This window comes from Chrysochloris asiatica, unplaced genomic scaffold (genome assembly GCF_000296735.1).
Source record: "Chrysochloris asiatica unplaced genomic scaffold, ChrAsi1.0 scaffold00072, whole genome shotgun sequence".
NCBI lineage: Eukaryota > Metazoa > Chordata > Mammalia > Afrosoricida > Chrysochloridae > Chrysochloris > Chrysochloris asiatica.
This window is the reverse complement of record NW_006408590.1, coordinates 9,821,764-9,845,544: the sequence shown is the minus strand read 5'-3', so window position 1 is coordinate 9,845,544 and position 23,781 is coordinate 9,821,764. Positions and strand designations below refer to the sequence as shown.

Sequence of the window (23,781 nt, the reverse complement as noted above, 5' to 3'; positions counted from 1 at the left end):
GGGGCCAGGCCTGCAGGGCCAGGCAAGATGGCGGCAATGGAGACTGAGGCAGCCCCGCTGACCCTAGAATCGCTGCCCACGGACCCGCTTCTCCTCATCTTATCCTTCTTGGACTACCGCGATCTAATCAAGTAATGGAACGGCACGGATGGCAATGGGGGGGAAAATGAGGGAGGTGTGCAGCCAGTGAGGCAGGAGGGAATGAGGCCCAGACTGCCGATAGGATCCTGACTCCTGCGGCAGCCAAAAGGTGACGCCAGGGCCGCCCTTATCCTGCAGAGCCATCCGGGGCCCAGACGAGACGGCGGGCGACGGGAAGGGTCTCATTCTGAGGTCCTTCGCCCACTTAGGACTCCAGGCCTGAGGAGCGACGCAAGCCTTCTCGCCCAGGCCTCGGCAGGGCCCAGTTGCAAGGGAGGGAAGTGCTGGCCGCTGCTCCCCGATGCCACCTCGCCGCGCCCCGCGGACCCCAGCGCCCTGGATCTGCTGGCCTCCGCCCTGTCTGGGCCTTGTCTGGCCGCTTTGGAAAAGTCCCTAGCCGGGCCAAGCTCTCTTTGAAGCCTGAGTACCAGGCCTGCGGAGTTTGACCCTGGATTAGGCAGGTGGGGCACCGGTACGGAGGAGCCAGGTTACCCCAAATCTCTTCGCTCCCCAGGTGCGACTTTGCGCGGCACCAGAATCGCTGGCAGGGCACACTGTCGTATTTATCCTGAGAATTGTGCATTGCTCAGAGTTGGAAGTTTTTTTGTACTGACTTCAAGCGGTGCGATACAGGTCGTCTCCCGTGTGCATTTTGGGTTTCTCATATTACAAGCATTTGTTCCAAAAATAAAGACCGGTTGCTAGTGAATGTGATTAAATGCCCAGTGTCTATAGAGTTGGGAATTGTCTGTGATGGTGGAAGAAATGACGCATCCCCTCTCCCCTGTCTAACTAACAAAGACTGTTTACACCCGTGACAGCTGGCAGCATGGTTTCTCTTGCCACCCGCAGTGTGTTTGCAGAGGAAAAATCGCCTTCCTAGGATGGGTCTTTGTAAACCCTATACAGGGTCACTATGGGTCGGAATCGGCTCGACTGCACTTAGCAACAACAAGGATGGGTAGGCGAGACTCAAGTTGTTTTGAATTGTACGGAATTCAAACCACTTGAGGGTTGAATCCTGTGTATTACGATTCCTTTTAGAAAGGCAGACTTCTTGGAGTTACAGGTAGCTGTTGGTTGGGCTAAGCAGTAACAGATAAATCCAAGTTTCTGGCTGCTACAGATCTGGTAAAGTAGTGGTTATGAGTCGGGCTGCCAACTTCAAGGTCAGTAGTTCGAAACTACCAGGGATTCCGCTGGAGAAAGACGAGGCGTTCTGCTCCCATAAGAATTTACAGCCTCAGAAACCCTGTGCAGGGTCACTATGAGTCGGAACCGACTCCATGGTACTTAACAACCACCACCAAAATTAGTACCTGATAACACTTTTTTTTTTCTTCTAAAGAATTTATTTATCATATTCAGGTTTTTCCCCAAGCAGAGACTAAAATTATGATTATTTGTGAAAGGCTGTTCCATCTGCAAACAGCTTTCATTGGAAATTTTCTGTTGTTATAGCCTTTTACAAATCTGACCCTCCCACCTTTTGGTTCGTGAGCTACATTACTACCAGAGTGCCTTTTTGAAGACACATCGTGCTCTGTCATTCTCCTGCTTAAAAACCTTGTCATTTGTAGACTCTTTAACATTTAACAAACTCTTGGGGCACTTACAGCCTTTATTTTTTGCCTTACTAAGGCCTTTCAGCCCTTATTTCTCTTCCTCTAAAGGAGCTCTGGTAGCGTAGTGGTTACGAATCGGGCTGCGAACCTTAAGGTCAGCGGTTCGAAACTACCAGCCGCTCCGCGGGAGAAAGATGAGGCTTTCTACTCCCGTAAAGATTTACACCCTCGGAAACCCTGTACAGGGTCGCTATGGGTCGGACCCGACTCGATGGCACTTAACAACAACAACAACAACTGTATTTACAGTGCTTACTCTTGCCAAATCAGACTTGTGCCAGCATTCCACACACTTGTGTTCTTTCTGTGGCTTAAGCTCTTAACTCTGTCTGGAATGCCTGCCTCAAGTTGGCAAGATGGAATTCCTTTAAGATCTCTCCTGACTTCTTTCGCCACTTTTTTTTTTCCTCTGCAGAATGTATTTGCCATGTTAGATAGGTTGTGCACTTCTTGAAGGCAAGGACTGCCTTGTTTATCTTTGCATTCATCCTTTATTCAACAGATTTTTATTTTTGATTGCCTGCTGTATGCCAACATCTTTTCAGTTAGAGATACAGTAGCAAACAGGATAGATTAGACAAAGTCCCTCTCATGGAGTTTACAGTCTAGCGGGCAAGATGGAAAAACAAGGAAACTGGTACTAGGTACTCTGATACAGAATATGAAAGCGAAGGACAGACAATCAAATTCAAGTTGGAAAATGCTGCAATATATGAAGGATGTATGAGCTGTCCTGGCAGAAGGAACAGTGTTCTTGCAGAGACTGCTTGATGGTGGCATGGAATTTTGGAGAAACTAGAAGGCTGGTCTGGTTAGAGGGGAGGGGTGGCTCACAGGCAACATGACTAGCCAGATCATGCCAGAGCTTGTGAGGAGATCAGATTTTATTTTAAATGCTTAAGGGAGCAATTAAGGTTTTAACCCGAAGTGACATGATCCCTCTTAAATTTACTGTGGGAATAAATTGAGTTGAATACCGCTGTATTTTATCCATAGAAAAGTTTCCAGTTTACCGCTGCTTCTTTCCTACACCACACAGCCCAACTTTGTCAAGTGTCCAGCACATTGTTAACCCCGGGCTTTTTTTGGTACATATTTGCTGAATTGGATTGGATTGGACTGGATTATCTTTGCTATCTCCTGAACAGTTTGCTTTTGAAATTGTATGATGTCGTCTTCCTGCTGGGGTGATTTATTTATTCTTGACGCTCAATATGCATGAGAATCACCTCTGGCCCATTTTAAATATCTATATGCCTAGAGCTCACCTCAAGCCTATGGAATCAGAAATCTCTAGAGCAGTAGTTCTCAATTCTCAATCTTAATTGTGCATCTGAACTGCCTTTATGTTGAACTGCTGAGGGAGGAGAGGAAATGGAGTCAAGACAGGAGAGAATGGAATCTGGATTCACAAAACTGGAGGGATTTCTATGTTTACAAAAGGTAGTTTGAATATCAGCTGAGCTAGGCAGAAAAGAATGGAGGTGTTGTGTCTATAAAATCTATGGAAATTGAACAAAGTTCTGTTTACCATAGATTACTTTTTAACAGGCCTTAATCATGTTGTTATTGTAAAATGCTGTCTAGTCATTTCCGACTCATAGTGACCCAGTGTAGAGTTGCCTAGGGGTTGCTGGTAGGCTTGAACTGCTGACTTTGCTGTTAGCAGCCCAGTGCTTATCCTACAGCGTCACACCAGGACTCCATACCCTTGACAAACCCCATAAGATGTAAGGTTCTATGAATTGATTAGCTATTACCCATGTGATTCCTCTTTTGAAAAAGTAAAAAAATCCATTTCTCTATCTTTGGTTCCTTCTTCTTGCCAGATTAATCATGTAGGATAGCATTTACAGGATTCGAGCACTGTGGTGTTAGTATCTCTACGTAGTAAGAAAAAATGTTGATAGTAAGAAATTTATTTGCTTCTGTAGTTCCATGCTTTTAAGCAATTGATATTAACTGGTTTAGCTCTAAATACAGAACTTAACAACAACATGGTAGCCAGGTTCTAGAAAATATGGTTTTACAATTATAGGGGTTGTTGTTATTGTTAAGTGCCGTTGAGTCTGTTCCAACCCATAATGACCCTATGTAGGGTTTCTGAGGAGCAGCTGGTAAGCTTGACTCGCCGACCTTTAAGTTCAAATGGCTTTACAGTCTGGCGCATTAACCCACTGTGCTGTGGCGCTTCAATTATAAGGGACTCCAATTATAAGGGTTGATGTTGTTGTTATGTGCTGTGGAGTCGGTTCCGACTCATAGCGACCCTGTACAGGGTTCCCGAGGATGTAAATCTTTATGGGAGCAGAAAGCCTTATCTTTCTCCCGTGGAACAGCAAAGTGGATAATAACACAATTATAAGGGTAGAAAGTGGATAATACAAAAAATGGATGATACAGAAAAGCAAAAAGTAAAATACAACTTGAAATTTCATTTTAAATCTTTATTTTTTTAATGATTTTCTTCTTGTCTTTCATACTTCTCCTGAATCTGGGTTCTGCCAGTTGTTGCTATGTCAGCCGAAGACTTAGCCAGCTATCAAATCATGATCCGCTGTGGAGAAGACATTGCAAAAAGCACTGGCTTATCTCTGAGTAAGTATGCTGGGACATAAGCTTTTCATAGTAGGCCCTTGGTTTCCATGGTACTAATCTGTCCTGATTTCTTAACTCTTCAGCCCTTCCCCCTCTCTCCTTTGATGGCTCTTCTTAAGCCTGTCAGTAAATGTTGATGTCCTCCGAGATTTGTCTTCGGGCACTGCTCTCTTGTTGTTATGAACGCTGCTGCACTGACTGTTGTAGTTTATAGTGACCACCTGTGTGCTTCTAGCTCTCTAACAGAAACCCTAGCCCTGATCTGCTATCTCTGCTGAACTTCACACTTGTTTATACAATGGTCTTCTGGACCTCTCCATTGAGTGTCACACAGAGGTTCACTGAATTCAGGAAATAGTAACAAATGTAACAGAATCACAGTCAAGAATTTGACAGAATAAATAGAAAGTGGGAGTTGGAAAAGGTGAAAGAAAGAATGGTGGTTAGTTGTTGTTGAGCACCTAACTCATGACAACCCTGAGTGCTGAGTAGACTGGCTCCATAGAATTTCCAAGACTGTGACCTCTCAGAAGCCAATCAGAGGCCTAACTTCCGTTTGGGTTCAAACATCCAACCTGTCAGTTAGTAGTTAAGAGCTTGACCACATACACCACCTTTGTGGTTAAGTGCCTTCAAGTACGTTCTGACTCCTAGCAACCCTATATGGGGTTTCTGAGACTTTAAAAAAAAATCTTTCTCCTGTGGAGTGGCTGATGGGCTTGAAGTCGGACCTTGTGGTTCTCAGTCCAATGCTTAAAATATGGAGCCACTGTGCTCCGGTACACCACCAATCAAGCTCACCAATCGCTCCTTGGAAACCCTATACGGGGTTGCATGGGTCGGCATCGACTCGACGGCACTTAACAACAACATATCCTTATATATAGGAGTCCTGGTGTGGTGCTGTGGGTTAATGTGCTGGACTGCAAAGTTGGTTTGAGCCGCAAAGTTGGCAGTTCAAGTTACCAGCTGCTCCTTGGGAACCCTATACAGGGTTGCTATGAGTTAGAACCACTTAACAACAAGTGCTATGACATATCCTTATAAGGAGCTCTGGTAGCATAGTGGATTATGAGCAGAGCTGCTAACCACAAGATCAGTAGTTTGAATGGACCAGCCACTTTGCAGGAGAAAGATGAGGCTTTCTGCTCCCAGAAAGATTTATCACCTCAGAAGCCCTATATAGGGTCACTAAGAGTCAGAACTGACGTGGTGGCACCCATCCACCATACCATATTCTCATATTTCACATTGGGGTGATGGCAGGGGCAGATTACCCAATAAACAAGGTAATTTGTGGTTACTTGTGCTTATTTACTAATCTGCAGTGAACAGATTAGATTAGTAAGTAAACCCATGCTTATCTTGTTTACTGAATACTCTGTCCCTGTCAGGGATTATACATTTGAGAAGAGATTGATTTGTAGGAAGGTGCTGTGGGTTTGGGAGAAAGAGAGATGTCAGCTATACTTAAAGCCAAATCTTCTACTGTAAAAAAAAAAAAAAAGGAAATATTCACTGAAGATTAGTTAGTAAATGTGTGCTTGTCTTGCTTATGTATTGGGTAATCTGACACGGAGTGATAGTAGATATAATTGATTTTTGTTATTTATGGTAGTTATAGTTATATTCTATAAAGTTACTGTAAGCACTGAATTAAACCAAACCCAGTCCACTGCCATCTAGTTGATTCCAACTCATAGCAACCTGTATAGGGTTCCTGATGCTATCAGTTTTCTGGGAGCAGAGTGCCTCCTCTTCCTTATGCAAAGCAGCTGATGGGTTTAAGCTGCGGACCTGGCTTTTAGCAGTCCAGTAGGGAAAATGCAAGGTAAGTTCCTAAAAGTTTGGTGACAACAATTTTAACCAGTCAATGCATCAACTTTCTTTTTATGTTTCCACAAGGGGGCTTCAAAAATTTTATGAAAACAAACAAAATTAAAAGAGAGTGGAATTAAAAAACAACATAATTTTTCTGTGAACTTTTTGAAGTACCCTCGTATTTAGAAAACATTGAATTCACTCCCAACAGCACTGTAACTTATGCCTGAACAGAGCTTATCTAACATGCATATGTACTCTGTTGAGGAACAACAGACAACACGTCAGCACTGGTTGGGGAGAGCATTTTCTTTTTAAATTTTTATTATGAATTATGTGATAGTTTACATGGGAGAACATTATCTTTACATTCACCCTACCATATTTTGTTTCATTGCAATGATTACAATCCCCTGCATCCATCATCAAACAACCAAAGGGTACACCCTACATGCCTCAAAGCAGCACACAGCCCCTCTCCCTCCCTGAGTCCAGAATCCCCAGTTGCTCCATCTTGCTCCATCTCTCCACGTCACTGTCTCTGCCTCCATCTCTGGTGTCACTTTCTCTGGATAGGGTCCCACCCTTCGCTTTTCTCCCTTGATGGTTCCAGGGACCTCTGCTGCTAGACTACAGAATCAACCATTCCCCTTCTTTTGTTATAAAACATCTACCTTTACCTTTCCAACACTGACAGTCCTGATAGCAATCATTCCCTATTGAACCACAAGAGTCTTAGCCCCATCACCTTTTATCAGCCCCATCCAGACAGGTTGGAAACAACTCAGTGGAGATTCTACCTTTCCCTACACCTTCTGGAACTAGGTTCCCTATTGAAAGCTTGTAAGCCAGTCACTTCTTGCCTTTGTAGCCCCCCATTTTGAGTAGCCAATGTCTTAAGTTCCCCATCCTTGTCAATCCTGTGTACTAAGGGGGTGGGAACGATCCTCACCGTAAAGGTTTGTTTGTGCCTTTGCCCTGCTGCATCCACAAGCATAGGTCAAGTTCATCTAATTGTAGTGGATTACTCTTTTTTTTTCCTTTTCTCTCTTCCACTAGTCGTGTTCTGATCATCCAGCCATTGAAGCCAGATCAAGTAGGGGAGAGCATTTTAAACCGTGAAATCACCGGCAAAAAGCACATAAATGTAGAAAAGCGTATCAATTCATTGTTACTGTTAACTGTCATTTCCAACTCATGGTGACCCAGTGTGTGCAGAGTAGAATGGCTCCATAGGGTTTTCAAGGCTGTGACTTTTGTGAAGCAGATCACCAGTCCTGTCTCTAAGTTGCCTCAGGCTGGGTTTGAATCACCTAATGTTTTAGGTAGTAGTTGAAAACGTAATGGTTTGCGCACCAGGGCACCATGGTGGCAATTGTTGTTGTGTGCCCTGAAGTCGATTCCGACTCATAGCGACCCTGTACAGGGTTTCCGAGGCTGTAAATCTTTACAGGAGCAGAAAGCCTCATCTTTCTCCCATGGAACAGCTGGTAGTTTCGAACTGCTGACCTTAAGGTTCACAGTCCGATTTGTAACCACTATGCTACCACAGCTCCTTAACAGACCCTTATTTACATGCAGTGTGAGAGCCTTCTTCAGCCACTTCTGGGAACAAGAGCTTTGAGTGAGGAATTTCTGTTGCTTCATGAGTGTATTAAAAGGCACCATGCATATTGATTTTGGGTTACCAATAAATTTTAATGAGGCCGTAAATTCACAAATGCAGAATCCACAAATAATGAGATTGTACTATGCTATGTAAAATTGACAAATCAAGAACTAGAGGTATAAATATTTAGAATTACACAGATACATTCCAGCTATAATTTAAAGTTAACTTTGAGGAGAATAGAAGACTGGGTTTTCATCAGTTCTTTGATACTGTTTGGTTTTAATAATATATGTATTTGTTGTTATTAAGTCCATTGGATTGGCTCCGACTCACAGCGACCTTTTGTAGGGTTTTGGAGGAGCATCTGGTGCATTTGAACTGTTGACCTTGTGGTTTGCTGTCCAGTGCTGATCCTACAGTGCCACACCAGGAGTATATGCATATATTATTTGAATTAACAATAAAATGTTCTCCTCCCTCTGTCCTAGCCCCAACAAAAAAAAAAAACCCTGAATTGGAATTGTTTGCTTTCCCCCATCCCTGGCCCTAATTCCGTCCTCAGTCATCCTGGCAGCAGCATCCACATGGAACCTAAGCGAGATCCTGTTTCCTCTCTTTTTCTCTCGTTGTTGTTGTTAAGTGCTGTCGAGCTGTCAGTTTCGGAGGAGGAGCTGGTGAGTTTGAACCCCCCCGCCACGTGTGGTTCTCAGTCTAGTGATCCTGCAGCATCTGATTTTAGCTTCTATTTCTTGAATCTTCATGTTCATTTCGTCTCACTTATCACATTGGTTTTTTTTTTCCCAAGGAGCGACTGATGAGTTTGAACCACTGAATTCGTGTAGGAAAACCAATGTTTTCCTACAGCACTTACCAACAACAGTAATAAATCACATTTTTAGTTCAGCTCATGTTCTTTAATCAGGACTACTCAAAATCCTCAACTCCTTTTTATGTCTCATGTTTAACCAAACCATAAACCAAACCTAGTATCATTGAGTTGATTTCAACTCATGACATCCTATAGGATTTCCAGGGCTACTGCAAGGTTGGCAGTTCAGGATCACCAGCCACTCCTCAGAAACCCTATGCTGGGTTGCTATTGGTTGGAACCTACTCGATGGCCTTAACAGCAACAACAGTCTTCATTGTAGCAGACCGTTATGTATTTTTCCTAGAGCAGCAGGTAGGTTCAAACTACAAACCTGTTGGTTAGCTTTCACCCATTAAATGTACCCTTCCCAAACCACATCCACAAAGCTACTCATTTAACTCCCCTGTTAAACCCTTCAATGGCTTTCTGTTGCCTACAGAATAAAGTCCACAGTCTTAAAGTCCAAGACCGGAATGACCTTCTATGGTTACTTTATTCTCTAACCTCTTCTGACTCTTCAATTTACTTTTCCAGCAATACTGAAATATTTAACAGCTCATTATAGATAGACACTTTAAGGCCCCTGAGTGGTAAAAGTGGTCTGTGCTTGACTGCTAATCTGAGGATTGGTAGTTCATACCCACCCAGTGGCGCAGGAGAAGAAAGACCTGGAGATCTGCCACCTTAAAGAAAACAGCCAGGGTAACCCTATTTATGTCATGAGTCAGAATTGGCTTGGGTTTGGATTTCCCTTAGGCCCATCTTTTTTGTTTTTAACTGAGTAATTCATAGTCATCGTTTAAGACTTCTGAGAAGCCTTCTGTGAATTTGCAGGTTAAAAACCCTTCCTTTGTGGTCCCGTATCACTTTGTCAGTACTTCTACTATAGTACTCAATATGTTATGAAGTTGTCTACTTAACTCTCTCTCACTTAGACTAGTTATTTTTTAAAGATAAAAAAAGTACCTTATTATTTATGTTGTCATGGCTTAATGGATACTCAGTATGTGCTTGTGGAATTGTATCCAATACAAACATTACATTGTGTAACTACTTTAGTGCTTTATGGTACTCTGGTTCATACTGTACAGTGTAAATAAGTTAGATTAACATTGTATCACTTGTTTCTAAGTATTCTCTAAAATTAAAAAAAAATATGTATACCTTTTTCATTTTTATAACTGTATATGTTTAAGAGTAACTTGAAATTCATACCCCACACACTCGTCACATTGTTTTATTAAGGATTTAAAAATTTACAAAAAGGTAAGTAAAAATTAAGAAAATAATCGAATAATCCCACCATATGAGTTATAATCATTATAAATTTTTTGATGTATCACTTTTTGCTAGCTAGTCTAACTATATGGCAAAGAAAGGCAAAAGTAACCACAATTTCCCAATAAAATATGTTGGAAAACGTCTAAAACATATATTAACATCATATCGAAAGATTTCTAACCTAATTTTAAAAATCTATTTAGGGAAGAGAAAACACAGAAGAATCAATGTTGGAAGTCTCTCTTCATAGACACGTATTCTGACGTGGGAAGATACATTGACCATTATGCTGCCATTAAAAAGGCCTGGGATGATCTCAAGAAATACTTGGAACCCAGGTGTCCACGAATGGTTTTATCTCTGAAAGGTACTGGGAATACGGGGTTCTCTCTACCTCATTTTAATAAAGAGACTGTTATGCTAAGATTGCTTGAGGAGGACTACTGTGATTTCTTTTAAAAGATGTTTTTTAGTTGAAAAACCTTGCCTTCTGTATCAAGCCTCTCCTACTTTGAGCATGCTCATACTCACCGCTATCAGGTCGGTTCCAACTCAGCGCTCCTGTATAAGGCTTCTTTACAAGGGCAGAAAGCCTCATCTTTCTCCTATGGGGCGGCTGGTGGGTTTGAACTGCCAACCTTTTGGTTAGCAGATAAGTGCTTATACTACAGTGTCATACCAGGACTCCACTTTTAGGAGGAAAAGTATTTGTTAAGGGCCCAGGTCCTTTCCAAATACTAGACTGCCATTAAGCAATACTTTTAGTATAAGTTGAAGGAAAAGTATTTAACAACAGTTTAATATTGGCAAGGAGTCCTGGTGTAGTGCTGTAGGATAAACACTTGATCATAAGTTTGGTTTGAACTGCAAGATTGGCGGTTCAAGATCACCAGCCTCTCCTTGGAAACCCTATACAGGGTCGCTGTGAGTCAGAACTGACTCAGTGGTACTTAACCACAACAACATTTGGAAAGAACCTGGGTCCTATAACAACAGCATGTGAGAGTTTGGAAAATTTTTATTCCTACTTTTGACCATAATAAAATTGAGATTTAAAGCGAGGTCTGTTTGACCCCAGAAATTATACTTTTTGTCCTTCACTATTGTCAAATTTTGGCAAGAAATATCAGTACACTACTTCCCGCTAATTTTATGTGTAAATTTACATCCCTGAAAGTGCAGAGGTAAATTACAGATAGATATGAGAGCTTCACAAAGTTTTCGGGAAAATGCAATTAAAAGATAATGAGATTTCCCCACAAATTTTAAACCACCTCTTATTGCTACTTATCCTTCATTAGCTTTGGTGTGACACTGTAGTATAAACACTGGATTGTTAACTACAAGGTCAGCAGTTCAAACCCACTAGTCACTCCTTAGATATCATATACAGGGTTGCTGTGAGTCTGAACCGTTAAGTGAGATGGCACCTAACAGCAACAACCACACTGAGAGAAAATGTACACTTGTTTTGGTTTTGCTAAGCTAATATTGGGACCACTTCCTCTTAAATGTTATCCTTCCTTTAGGACTAAGATCACTTCTGAAATGGGATTCCTTTTACGTTTCATATTTCTACTATGATTTCCCATGCAAATATTCCATTCATACATAGCACTGCATGACCAGATGCTTAAAATTGAATTGCTTGCATTTGAAAGAGTGACTTGGAAGAGAGAATAGAGATTTGAGGAAAATTATCCTTGATTAGGAGCCCAGGACCCAACTCAATGGCACTCGACACCCTTGATTATTATTTTTAATAGCTTCATAAGAAATTAATACTATTCATCCAGTATGGGGTTAAATCATTTCAAGTAGAAAATAATTCTATAGATTATTGTTTGGTTGATCAATAAGACAGGTGAGCACTTAAAATTGTTAAGTGCTGTTGAGTTGGTTCCAACTCATAGCCACTCTGTGTAGAGTTTTCAAGGAGTGACTTGTGAGTTTGAACTACTGACCTTGTGGTTAGCAGTCCAGTGCTTATTCTATAGTGCCACACCAGGACTCCAGTAGTTATTTTGTTATTAAATACAGAACTAGGCCCTAAGCCAAGTATTGCATGAGTATTACTGCATTTAATTTGCAAAAATCTTATTAGGTAGGCAATTATCATTCTAATTTTATAGGCAAACTACCTGAGGCATAGAAAGCTAAGTAGATCCCTTACCTCACAAAGCAAAAGACAAAGCTAGGGTTTGAATGTAGGGCTGACACCAGAGTTATGGTCTAACCATTGATGGAAAGCAGAGCCAAGAAATGATTTAACAGTAGAATATTTGTAGACATGATTTTACTTTTAGGTGCAGAGCTACTAAGAAAAGGAGAAACTAAGGAGATATGGCAGCTTTTTCTTTCTTTTTGCCCCTCGTACTCAATTTGGTATTTCCAGACTCCCTACTCACTATTGTATAGCCAACAGTAGGAGATGAGATTGTCAGAGAGTTCCTTGACAGTACTTTTTATTTCTATGCGTTCGAGTAGGATAAAGGGTCTTTGCTCTGAGATACAAACCTTAAACCAAAAATATCCTCTGAATTCATCTTAAAACCAGGCAATAGTTTGTTGTTGTTGCTAAGTGCTGTTGACTGACCATAGCAACCCTGGATAGGGTGTCCGAGGAGCATCTGATGGGTTTGAGCTGCTGACCATGTGGTTCACAGTCCAGTGCTGATCCTACAGTGCTACACCAGGAACTTAGTGTAACTAATAAAAAAGAGTCTGCCTTGAGCATTATGCTCTTTTAAGAACTATCTCTATGGGCTCAGATTACCAACAACAACTAGAAAGATTAAATAGGAACCTGCGGGGACATTGATTTATGGTAAGAGATGGGGAAGAGCAGGCTGGAATTGGTTGGTCATCAGGCTAGAGAGTTTGCAGATCTCTGATTTATACCACTCCTGTCATTTTGCAGGTGAAGAACAGACCAAGAGAGATTACGTGATTTGTGCAAGGTCCCATAACTAATATGAAACAAAGATGGGACTCTAACCTCAGTTTCTTGGCTCCTAGTAACTTTTTCACTGCTTCTGTACAAGTAGTTAAGGTGGGAAAGAAAGTAAATGAGCATCTATTGAGTGCTAGTGCTTTAACTGGTAACAGAAAGGCTGGTGGTTCAAACCCACAAGCCACTCGTGGAAGCCCTATGCAAGGTCACTATGAGTCAGAACCTACTTGATGGCATATAGTAACAACTTTACCAATCAAGCACTTTATTTAAACATTTTCATATGATATTCTCAATTTCATTCTCTCAAACAGTTGGTATTGTTGTTGTCTTTAGTGCTGTGGATTTAGTTTCATCTCATAACAACCCTGTATAGGATTTCTGAGGAGTGGCTTGGTGAGTTTGAGCGGTTCAAATTGACTTTATGGTCACGTGCTTATCCTGCAGCTCATAGTAGTTGGTGTTAGCCTTCATTTTATCGATGGAAGAGGTGAAATAACTTGCTAGAAAACAGTCATTAGATAATAGAGCCGAGATTTGAACCCTGATCTGACAAGATAACTGAAACTCTATTTTATCAGGCTGTGTCTTTGAACTTGGAGTTTATTGCATTGAAAATGTGTATTTCTTTATGCTTCTCTCTTTGGCCTGTGCGTTGCTATTGTTTTTATTACTTTTTCTTCTTTCTTGTTACCTTTATTCCTCAAGAAATTATTGGTTTCTTTATATCATATGCAGGAGTCCTGGTGTGGCATTGTAGGATAAGCACTGGACTGCTAACCAATATGTCTGTGGTTCAGACCCACCAAGCCACCCTTTGGAAACCCTATGAGTTGGAACTGACGCAGCAGCATCTCACAGCAATGTCGTGTTAAATGTCCAACATGTAGCACATAACACACAAATAGTAGTTTCTCTCCTCATCAGATTACTGGCAGCTACTCAGCTTGATTCATTGTGAACTAAACTTTCTTTTTTGAAAGTAAACTTTATATTTTGGAACAGTTTTAGGTTTACAGCAATGTTGTAAAGATAGTACAGAGAATTCCTATATACCCTCACCCAATTTCAGTTTCCCTTAATGTGTCATCGTACATTACCATGGAAACCTGACAAAATGAAAAAGCTTTAATTGATGTTGTATTATTAACTAAACTCTAAACTCATTTAGATTCCATCAGTGTTTTTCATTAATGTTCTTTTTCTGTTCCAGGACCAAATCCAGAATACCACATTGCATTTAGTAGTGTACTCTGTTCTCTGCTTTCTGTGACCTGGGAAGTTTTAAGGAGTATTGGTCAGGAATTCTGTAGAACGTCCCTCAAATTGACTTTGTCTGAGGTCTATTGTATTATGATTAGACTGCGGTATGAGATTTTTAGGAAGATTACCACAGAGCTGAAGAGCTCTTTTCATCCTATATTTAGGGATACAAGATATGACCTCGCTGATGATGTTAGTGACCACACAGAAATGTGCACATATTACACATGTGCAAGTTAGTGGATTATCACAAAGTGAACACATCATTTAATACCCTCCAGGTCAAAAGAATAATATCTGCACCTAGAGGCCCCCGATGTCCTTTCCTTTTTCCACAGAGGTAATCATGTTCTGATTACCAGTGTCAGAGATGTTTTCTCTGTTGAACTATTACATGATTTAGTATGCACCATCTGTGAATCCTTTCTGTTTATGACAGTTTACCATGTGCGTTGACAGTAGTTTGTTCATTTTTGTTGCAATGTAGTACTCCATTATATGAATAGACCACATGTATACATACATCATTCTACTATTGATGGAAATTTGGGTATTTTGTTTTGACCTATTACAAAGAATGTTGTGATTGGTTTTTGATGTACATATAAACATTTCTATTTGGTAACTATCTAGGATTATAGTTACAAAGTTATAGAGTGTGCTTATATTAAAACTTTAAAAGAGACTGTCAGTTTTCCAAAATGGTTTTACCAATTTGCATTCCTACCAGAGCTTTAATGTAGTCATTCCGTTTTATTTTAGCCTTTGTGGTGGGTGTATAGTGATGGTTTTAATTTGCATATTCTTATGAATGTAGAATAATGGCAGATTTATTTCTAGCTTTCCAGGCCCTAAATAATGTATTCTTTTTTTTTTACTTGCTTTATCATACTGTCTCTGTACTTCAGTCCAGCATTGACCGGAAGTGATGATAGTGGGCATCCTTATTTTTCTGATCATAGAGGAACAACTTTCAACGTTTCACGTGTAACTGATGCTTGCTGTAGGTTTTTTCATAGATACTCTTCATTAGCTTAAAGAATTTAACCCTTTAATTCCTACTTTGGAAAAAAGGATTTTGTTGTTCTTTTGTAATAGATAATGGAATTTGTCAAATACATTTTCTTCCTTGTGATTTTCATATGATTTTTCTCCTTTCACTCTGTTCATGTGGTGTGAATTACATTGATCGATTTTCTGAATGTTAAAACAACTTTTCATTCTTGCAGTGAACTCTTTGGTTATAATGTTTACCTTTTTTTAAAAAAATATATGTTAGATTTAATTTGATAGTATTTAATTGTGATTTTTACATCTTCTTCATAAGAGAGTTTGGCCTGTAATTTTCCTTTCTTGCAATGTTCTTGTCAGGTTTTGGTATCAAGATGATGCTGGCCTTGTAAAGCGAGTCGGGAAGTGTTGCCTCTTTTTCTGTTCCCTGGAAGAGTTTATGTAAGCTTGGTCTTATTTCTTCCTTAAATGATGAGTAGAATGAACCAGCAAAGCCATTCAGTTTTGGAGTTTTCATTGTAGGAAGGTTTAAAATTTCTTTATTAGATATAGGACTGCTCTGATTTTCTATTCTTGTCAGTTAGATACATTGTGTTCTTCTGGGAAATATTCCATTTCATCTACATTTTCAAGTTTATTGTTGTAAAGCATTTCATAATATCCTCTTATCTTTTTAATGCTTGATGAATTTGTAGTGCTATTTCCTTATCTATATCTGATATCAGTTATTTATACTTTCACTCTGTTATTGATCGGTCTTGCTATATAGAGGTATAATTTTATTAGTCTCTTCAAGGAATTGACTTTTGCTTTAATCAGTCCTCTCTATTAGAAATTTACTTATTAACTTTAAGATGGCATTTTCGCCTCCTGTAAAGATTTACAGCATCAGAAACCAAGTCAGTGGTATTTCACAACAGCAACAACTCTTCTACTGAGTTGATTTTACTGTTTTTCTTGTTTTGTTTTCTAGACTTGAAGTGGCTACTTACATCATAGAATTTTCAGCCTTTCTTGTTTTCTTCAAATGTACTAAAGGCTATATACATTTCTCTCTAAGCATTGTCGTTGTTGATGCTGTCCAGTCTGTTCCAACTCATGGCAACCTTACTATGTACAGCAGAAGGAAACGCTGCCTGGTTCTGCAACATTCTCATAATTGTTTAACGTACTCACAGTTGTTGTTATATTTAGCCTATTGCTGCTGCCACTGTTGTCAATATTTATCTTGTTGGGAGTCCTCCTCTTTTTGCTGACCCTCCACTTTACTAAACATGATGTCCTTCTCTAGGGACTGGTCCTTCCTGACAACATGTCCAAAGTACGAGAAAGATGAAGTCTCACAATCCTTGCTCCTAAGAAACAGTCTGGCCACACTTCTTACAGAACAGATGAGCTCATTCTTCTGGCAGTCCATGTTTCTTTCAGTATTCTTCACCAACATCATAAAGAATTTTTGACTGTCTTCCTTATTCATTGTCTAGCTTTCCCTTTGCCATGGATATGAGGTGATTGAAAATACTGTGTCTTGGGTCAGGAGAACCTTGGATCTCAAAGTGACATCTTTGCTCTTTAACACTTTAAAGAGGTCTTTTGCAGCATATTTGCCTAATGCAATACTTCATTTAATTTATTGACTGCTGTTTCTATGAGTGTTGATTGTGGATTCAAGCCAAATGAAATCTTTAACAACTTGAACCTTTTCTCTGTTTGTTGTTGTTGTTGTGAAGTGCCGTCGAGTCGGTTCCGACCCATAGCGACCCTGTGCAGGGTTTCCGAGGGTGTAAATCTTTACGGGAGTAGAAAGCCTCATTTCATCAAGCAAGGTTGTATCATCTGTATATCATAGGTTGTTAATAATGACTCTTCCTCTAGTCCTGATGCCACGTTCTTCTTCATATAATCCAGTTTCTCAGATTATTTGCTCAGCACACAGATTGAGTAAGTATGGTGAAAGGATGCAACCCTGGAGCACACCTTGCCTGATTTTAAACCATTCAGTATCCCCCTGTTCTCTTTGAAAAACTGCCTTTGGGTACAAGTTCCTCATGAATACAATGAAATATTCTGGAATTTCCACTCTTCACAATATTATCTATCCTTTATATAGTCAAATGCTTTTGCATAGTCAACAAAGCACAAATAAACATCTTTGTTGTTTTCTGCTTCTAGCCAAGATCCATCCAACATCAACAATGATATACTTCATTCCATGTCCTCTTCTGAATCTGGCTTGCATTTCTGGCAGTTTTGTTGATGTACTGTTTTAACCATTTTTGGATTATCTTCAGAAAATTTTACTTGCATGTGATATTGGTGATATTATTGGATGATTTTTGCATCTTATTTGGTCACCTTTCTTTGGAATGGGCACAAATATGAATCGCTTCCAGTTGGTTGTCCAGGTAGCTGTCTTCCAAGTTTCTTGGCATAGCTGAATGATGGATGAGTGCTTCCTGTGCTGCATCAGTTTGTTGAAACATTTCAGTAGGTATTCAGTCAATACCTGGAGCCTTGGCATCAATGCCTTCAACACCATCAGTAGCTGGTCAAATACAACATGTTGAAATAATTGAACATCAATAAATTCTTGTTGGTACATTTACTCTGTCTATTCTTTTATCTTCTTTTGATTCTTCCTGGGTCAGTCAATAATTTGCTCATAGAATTCTTCAATATTGCAGCCTTGAGGCTTGAATGCGTCCTCAGTTCTTTCAGCGTGAGAAATGCTGAGCATGTTCTTCCCTTCTGGTTTTCTAACTAGGTCTTTTCATATTTCAATATAATACTTGTCTTTGTTTTCTTGATCTGCCCTTTGAAATTTTCTGTTGAACTCTTATACTTCACCTTTTCTTCCAGTCATTGTAGCTTCTGTCTGTCCAAGTGCAAGGTTCAGAGTCTCTTCTGGCATCTACTTTGGTCTTTTCTTTCCTATCTTTTAATGGTTGCTTGTTTTCTTCCTATCTGATGTCCTTGATGTCATCCCATAATTCCTCTGGTCTTTGGTCATAGCGTCTAATGCATCAAATCTGTTCTTGAAATGGTCTTTAAATTCAGTATCACTTAAGATCATATTAAGGCTCTTATGAATGTGTTTTAATTTTCTTCTGTTTCAGTCTGAACTTGCATATGAGAAGTTGATGGTCTGTTCCACAGTTTCTTCTATCACCAGGCTCATGTTTTCCAACTACTGATCTTTTCTCTTTGTATCTAACTTTCACATTCCAATTACAATTATCATTGCATCTTGATTGTGTATTTTAAACTAAACTAAAGTATGTTGGTGTGGCGCTGTGGGTTAGTGCGCCAGGCAGCAAAGCCGTTTGAACTGCAAGCTCACCAGCAGTTCTTCGGAAACCCTATACAGGATCACTATGGATCAGAACTGACTTGACATCACTTCACAACAACAACATGTTGTTGTTATTAAGTGCCATGGAGTCAGTTCCAATTCATAGTGACCCTATATAGGACTTCTGAGGCTTTTAAAATCTTTATGGGGGCCGGAAGCCTCATCTTTCTCCTGTGGAGTGGCATGTGGTTTGCAGTCCAGTGCTTATGGAGCCACTGTGCTGCCAAGAAAAGCTTAGTTTAGTTTCATCACACAAATTTTGACATTTTTCCCTTGCTGTTCATTTCAAAATGTTTTCTTTTGATAGCTTCTTTGACTTTGGGTTATGTAGAAATCTACTGCTTTATTTTCAAACAGTTGGTGCTTTCTAATAAACTTTTTTAAAAAAAAACTTTTGTTGTTAATTGAGTGAAAGTTTACAGGAAGATCATCAGTCTTACAATCAACAAGTCATATGCTCTGTTTCATCTCAATGATTGCAATCCCCTCCATGTAACGACAATTATCCCACTTCCTCCCTGTGGTTCTAATTTCCATTCCACCCACCTTCCCATGCCTCTCAACTTTGTCTTTAGGTAAATGCTGCCTTTGTGATCTTGAATCGTTGACCATTCCACATTGAGAATACCTTATTAGTGTTGTTGTCTCTGCTCTATACCTATCTACTGCTTAACTGAAAATTAAGTTACAACGGTAAGTTCTGTTACAGACTTGAAGGGTGGCCAAGGTCCATAGTCTCAGGTTCCTCCAGTCTCTTTCTGATTAGTAAATCCGGTCTTTTAATATAATCTTGAGTTTTGTTCCCCATTTTCTGCCACTCTCTCTGGGGCCTTCTACTGGGATCCCTTTCAGAGCAGTTGGTAGTGGTAGCCAGCTACTATCTAGTTCTTCAGGACTCAGAATCGAGGAAACTGATGTTCATGTAGCTCATTGATTCATTGGACTAGTTGATTCCAAGCATCTTTAATTTTCGTCATTCTTCTTTATTCCACACTTGGAGAGACTAACAATTATACCTTAGATGGCCACTCATGAGCTTTCAAGATCCCAGTTACTATTTACCAAAGTAGAAATTGTGGACTGTGTTATGCCAGTTGATCACAGTGTCCCCTGAAACTATGGTCCTGAACCCCCAGACCCAGAAACTCATTGCTTTAAGTTGTTTGGTAATATCTAAAAACTTTAACTCATTTTACCTCAGGGTATGTACCACCACATTCATAAGTGTGTTTGCAGCAAAGCTAAATACCCATGTTCAAGTATTCTCTGTCAAACTCATAATTGTGTGTCTGCTTCCACTTTTCCTCCCATACCTGTTCAGTCTGTTTATCTGCCCATATATCCACCCACAGAAAAATACTCTTCCAAGTTTGCACATAACAGTATTTACCTCAACCTGCTTTAACCTTAAGGAGCTCTGGTAGCGTAGTGGTTATGAATCGGGCTGCTAACCTCAGGATCAGCATTTGAAACTACCAGCTGTTCCACGGGAGAAAGATAAGGCTTTCTGCTCCCGTAAGATTTATAGTCTCAGAAACCCTGTACAGGGTCGCTATGAGTCGGAACTGACTCCATGGCATATAACAACAACAACTTTAACCTTAAGAAGCTCTGGTAGCGCAGTAGTGGTTATGAATTAGGCTGCTAACCTCAGGATCAGCATTTTGAAACTACCAGCTGTTATACGGGAGAAAGATGAGGCTTTCTGCTCCTGTAAAGATTTGCAGCCTTGTAAACCCTGTACAGGGTAGGGTCACTGTGAATCGGAACCGACTCCATGGCACATAACCAACACCACCATGTTTAACCTTTATATTACTCTCTGTGTCTTCACCTGTCTTCATCTTCATGCTAACTTATAGTTTATTTTCACTGATTAGAGAACACACTTTATATGAGGCTAATCATTTACAGTTTGTTGGGGTTTCCTCTGAGGTCCAGTATATATGATCTATTTTAATAGGTAAATATTCCATCTGCACTTGAAAATAATATATATTCTCCATTGTTGGATTTAGTAAGTACAATGTTGTTGTTGTATAATGTGAGTCAATTCTGACTTAAAACAACCCTGTATAGGGTTTTTGAGGAGTGGGTTTGAACTGCTGACCTTGTGGAATATAATTAAGTAAAGTTTGTTAGTCTTATTCAGACTGTGCTGTTACTGATTTTTATTTATTTGTTTTTATCTGCTTATTCTATTAGTTACTGAGAGAGGAATTTTAACATCTCTCACTGTAATAGGTAGAATTTTAGACTAGCCCTCCAACATTCCTGCCCTCTACTATTGTTGTTGTTATGGGCCGTGGAGTTGGTTCTGACTCATAGCGACCCTGTACAGGGTTTCTCAGTCTGTAAATCTTTACGGGAGCAGAAAGCCTCATCTTTTTCCCACGGAACAGCTGGTAGTTTCGAACTGCTATCCCTGAGGTTCACAGCCCAATTTGTAACCACTGCGCTACCAGAGCTGTGCTATACATGTCCCTATAATAATCTCTCCTTGAGTGTGAGCAGTACTGTGATTATAATGTTTACCCCTACGATTAGTTTTATGTTATATAGCTGACAAAGGTGATGGGATGTTGCTAATGTAATTAGGGTTCCAAATTCATTGACTCTGAGTTCATAACAAATGTGATTATTCTGAGTGGGTCTGACTTAATCAGGTAAGCTCATAAAAGGGACTGGGTCCTTACAGAAGGTAGAGAGGTTTAAAGCGTGAGCAACTCTCTTACTGTGCTTGAAGAAGCAAACTGCCATATTGTGTAGAGGACATGTGGCAGGGATTGGCAGGTGGCCGCTATGTGCTGAGGACCTCAGTTCTACAAAGGCAAGAAAGTGAATTCTGCTAACAACCAGTGAGGTTGAAGAGGATTCCCAATATAAGATGAGATAGCAACCCCAGTTGATTCTGGGATTCCAGCCTAGTGAAACCTGAGCAGAAGATAGATCATGGATGGACCTATCAGAATCAAAAACTGAAATAATGAATGGGATTGTTTCAAGTTGCTAAGATTCTGGTAATTGTCATACAGCAGTAGAAAACCAGTACTTCTACTAGGACTGTTACGTTAGGGTCTTTTCCTATTTTAGTTCTATTGTTTTTAAACTATATTTTGAAACTGTGTTGCTAGGTACATATAAATTAGAATTATATCTCAGCAGAGTGAATGTGCCAGACTGCAAAGCCGTTTGAACTGCAAGGTTGGTGGTGCAAGCTCCCCAGCTGCTCCTCGGAAACCCTATATAGGGTCACTATGGATTTTTACGCTACCATCTGAAATAATTTTTTGTTTTTCCTGCTAAAACAATTCCTTTTAGTATCTCTTTCAGTAGGGACTGCTGTTGATGAATTTTTTTCAGATTTTATTTATCTTAAAAACACATTCCATGTTCACTTTTGAAAGCTATATTCTAAAATTCTAGTTGGCAATTATTTTTTTCTAGTGCTTTGAACTTCACATTTTTTGGCTTCTGTTGTTTCTGTTGAGGAGTTCGTTGGCAGTCTTATTTTTCCTTTGAAGATAAGTAGGTATTTTTTCCCCTCCTCTGACTACCTTGAAGATTTATTTCTATTTGTGTTTGGTTTCTGGCAGCTTTCCCAATGGTATGTCTAAATATGATTTTCTTTGTAATTGTTGTCTGTGGGATGTATATTGCTTCCTGGTTTGATGTTTCCTTCAGCTTTGGAGACTTCTCTCTACTCCAGACATTCACCCTCCAGCCCAGTGGGTCCTGCTGAAAGCTTCCCGGCTCCACAGCCTCAAATTTGCTGTCAGAATTTGCAGTTGCCCCCAAAACGACCTTGCTTCAGATGCTGGTTCCCCTCTTCTGGATCCCACCAGTTCTCATTGCTTTGAGCTCTGCAAACACTTCAGACCAATTTTTGTAGTTGTTATTTAGCTTTTCTAGTTGTTTTTAGTGGGAGGATTGGTGGCTGTCCTCCCATTACTGGAAGCGAGTCTCTTGTCTTGGTATATTGCATTGCTTCCTGCATTTTGAACCTAAAAAAAGACTCTTGATGGTACTGTGGGTTAGGTATTGGATTGTTAATCACAGGGTTGCCAGTTCAAAACCACCAGCCACTGTGTGGGAGAAAGATGAGGCTAGGTGCTACCATGAAGATTTACGGTCTCAGAAACCCTGTATCGGGTCACAATGAATCAGAATTGACTGTATAGCAATGGGTTTGGTTTGGTTTGAGGTTCTAAACCTAGAATCTATGGCAAGCTTGCAAACATGTAAAATGAATCCAAGTTAACAGCCTCCTCACCACATGAATCTACACCTTATGACCTATGTTTTACATTACAGTAAGACTCTTGAGTACATTAGATTTAGAAAGATAAAACTTAACATGAAGCATGCATTGTAATGAGAAAACGGAATATGGGATTCATTGGTCCCATCTTTCCATATTTAGTGGCAGTGTTTTCCCTGTTAAGAGGAAATTTGATTGCTTAGGACTTCAAAAGCAGCTGGTGAGTTTGAACTGTCAACTTTGGGCTAGGTATACATAAAAAAAGCGAATCTAAAAAGAGAGAATGTTTGACTGAATTTTCTATTTATTCCCCTTGTCAGTAGCACATTGTGGCCTTTATGTGCTTCAAGATTGTTTCATTGGTTAGTAGATAGATAGTATTGACTCTTAGACTTAATGCTCATTGTTTCTTCACAATTTGCTTTTTTTGTGTGTGTGTATTTACAGAGGGCGCTCGAGAGGAAGACCTGGATGCTGTGGAAGCTCAGATTGGTTGCAAGCTTCCTGATGACTATCGATGTTCATACCGTATTCACAATGGACAGAAGTTAGTTGTTCCTGGGTAAGATGATCCTCACTTTGGTTATTTTATGGATGCAAGTTAAATTTCCAGAGTGAAAGGAAAGTCAACAAATTATATTTGTAATTACCCTTAACAGATTGAAGGAGTATAGAAATTCTCTCTTCTTTTTTTAAATAACAATTCATAAGGCAGAATATATCACTTGAATTTTGATTTTACCAAAATAACTGTGTCGTATGAAAACATTATTTCTACCATCACATCCTTACACAGGCAGGCCCTGGGTTATGAACATCCAGTTACTGGGTGTTGGCAACTTGCTCTTTAATGTTAATAAATTCACCCTCACTCTGAAACAAGGATTGTACCAACCCTTCCTCTCAAAGAATGTACTTTTCATCACAGTCACCATCGCTTGTTGTACTTCCATCTTTTAAATTACTGAAAAGGCTTTGAGTCTTTTTTTTTT

At 39.9% G+C, this 23,781-nt stretch overlaps 1 protein-coding gene across 1 annotated transcript in view; it reads left to right on the top strand.

The window, feature by feature from the left end:
• Positions 1-27: 27 nt before the first annotated feature.
• FBXO3 (F-box protein 3) overlaps positions 28-23,781 on the top strand; it is a 49,554-nt gene continuing 25,800 nt past the window's right edge. Inside the window, exons 1-4 of the mRNA XM_006864878.1 lie at positions 28-131; positions 4,275-4,364; positions 10,153-10,316; positions 23,237-23,351. Coding sequence (XP_006864940.1) covers positions 28-131; positions 4,275-4,364; positions 10,153-10,316; positions 23,237-23,351 — 473 coding nt within the window. The remainder of the gene's footprint in view (positions 132-4,274; positions 4,365-10,152; positions 10,317-23,236; positions 23,352-23,781) is intronic.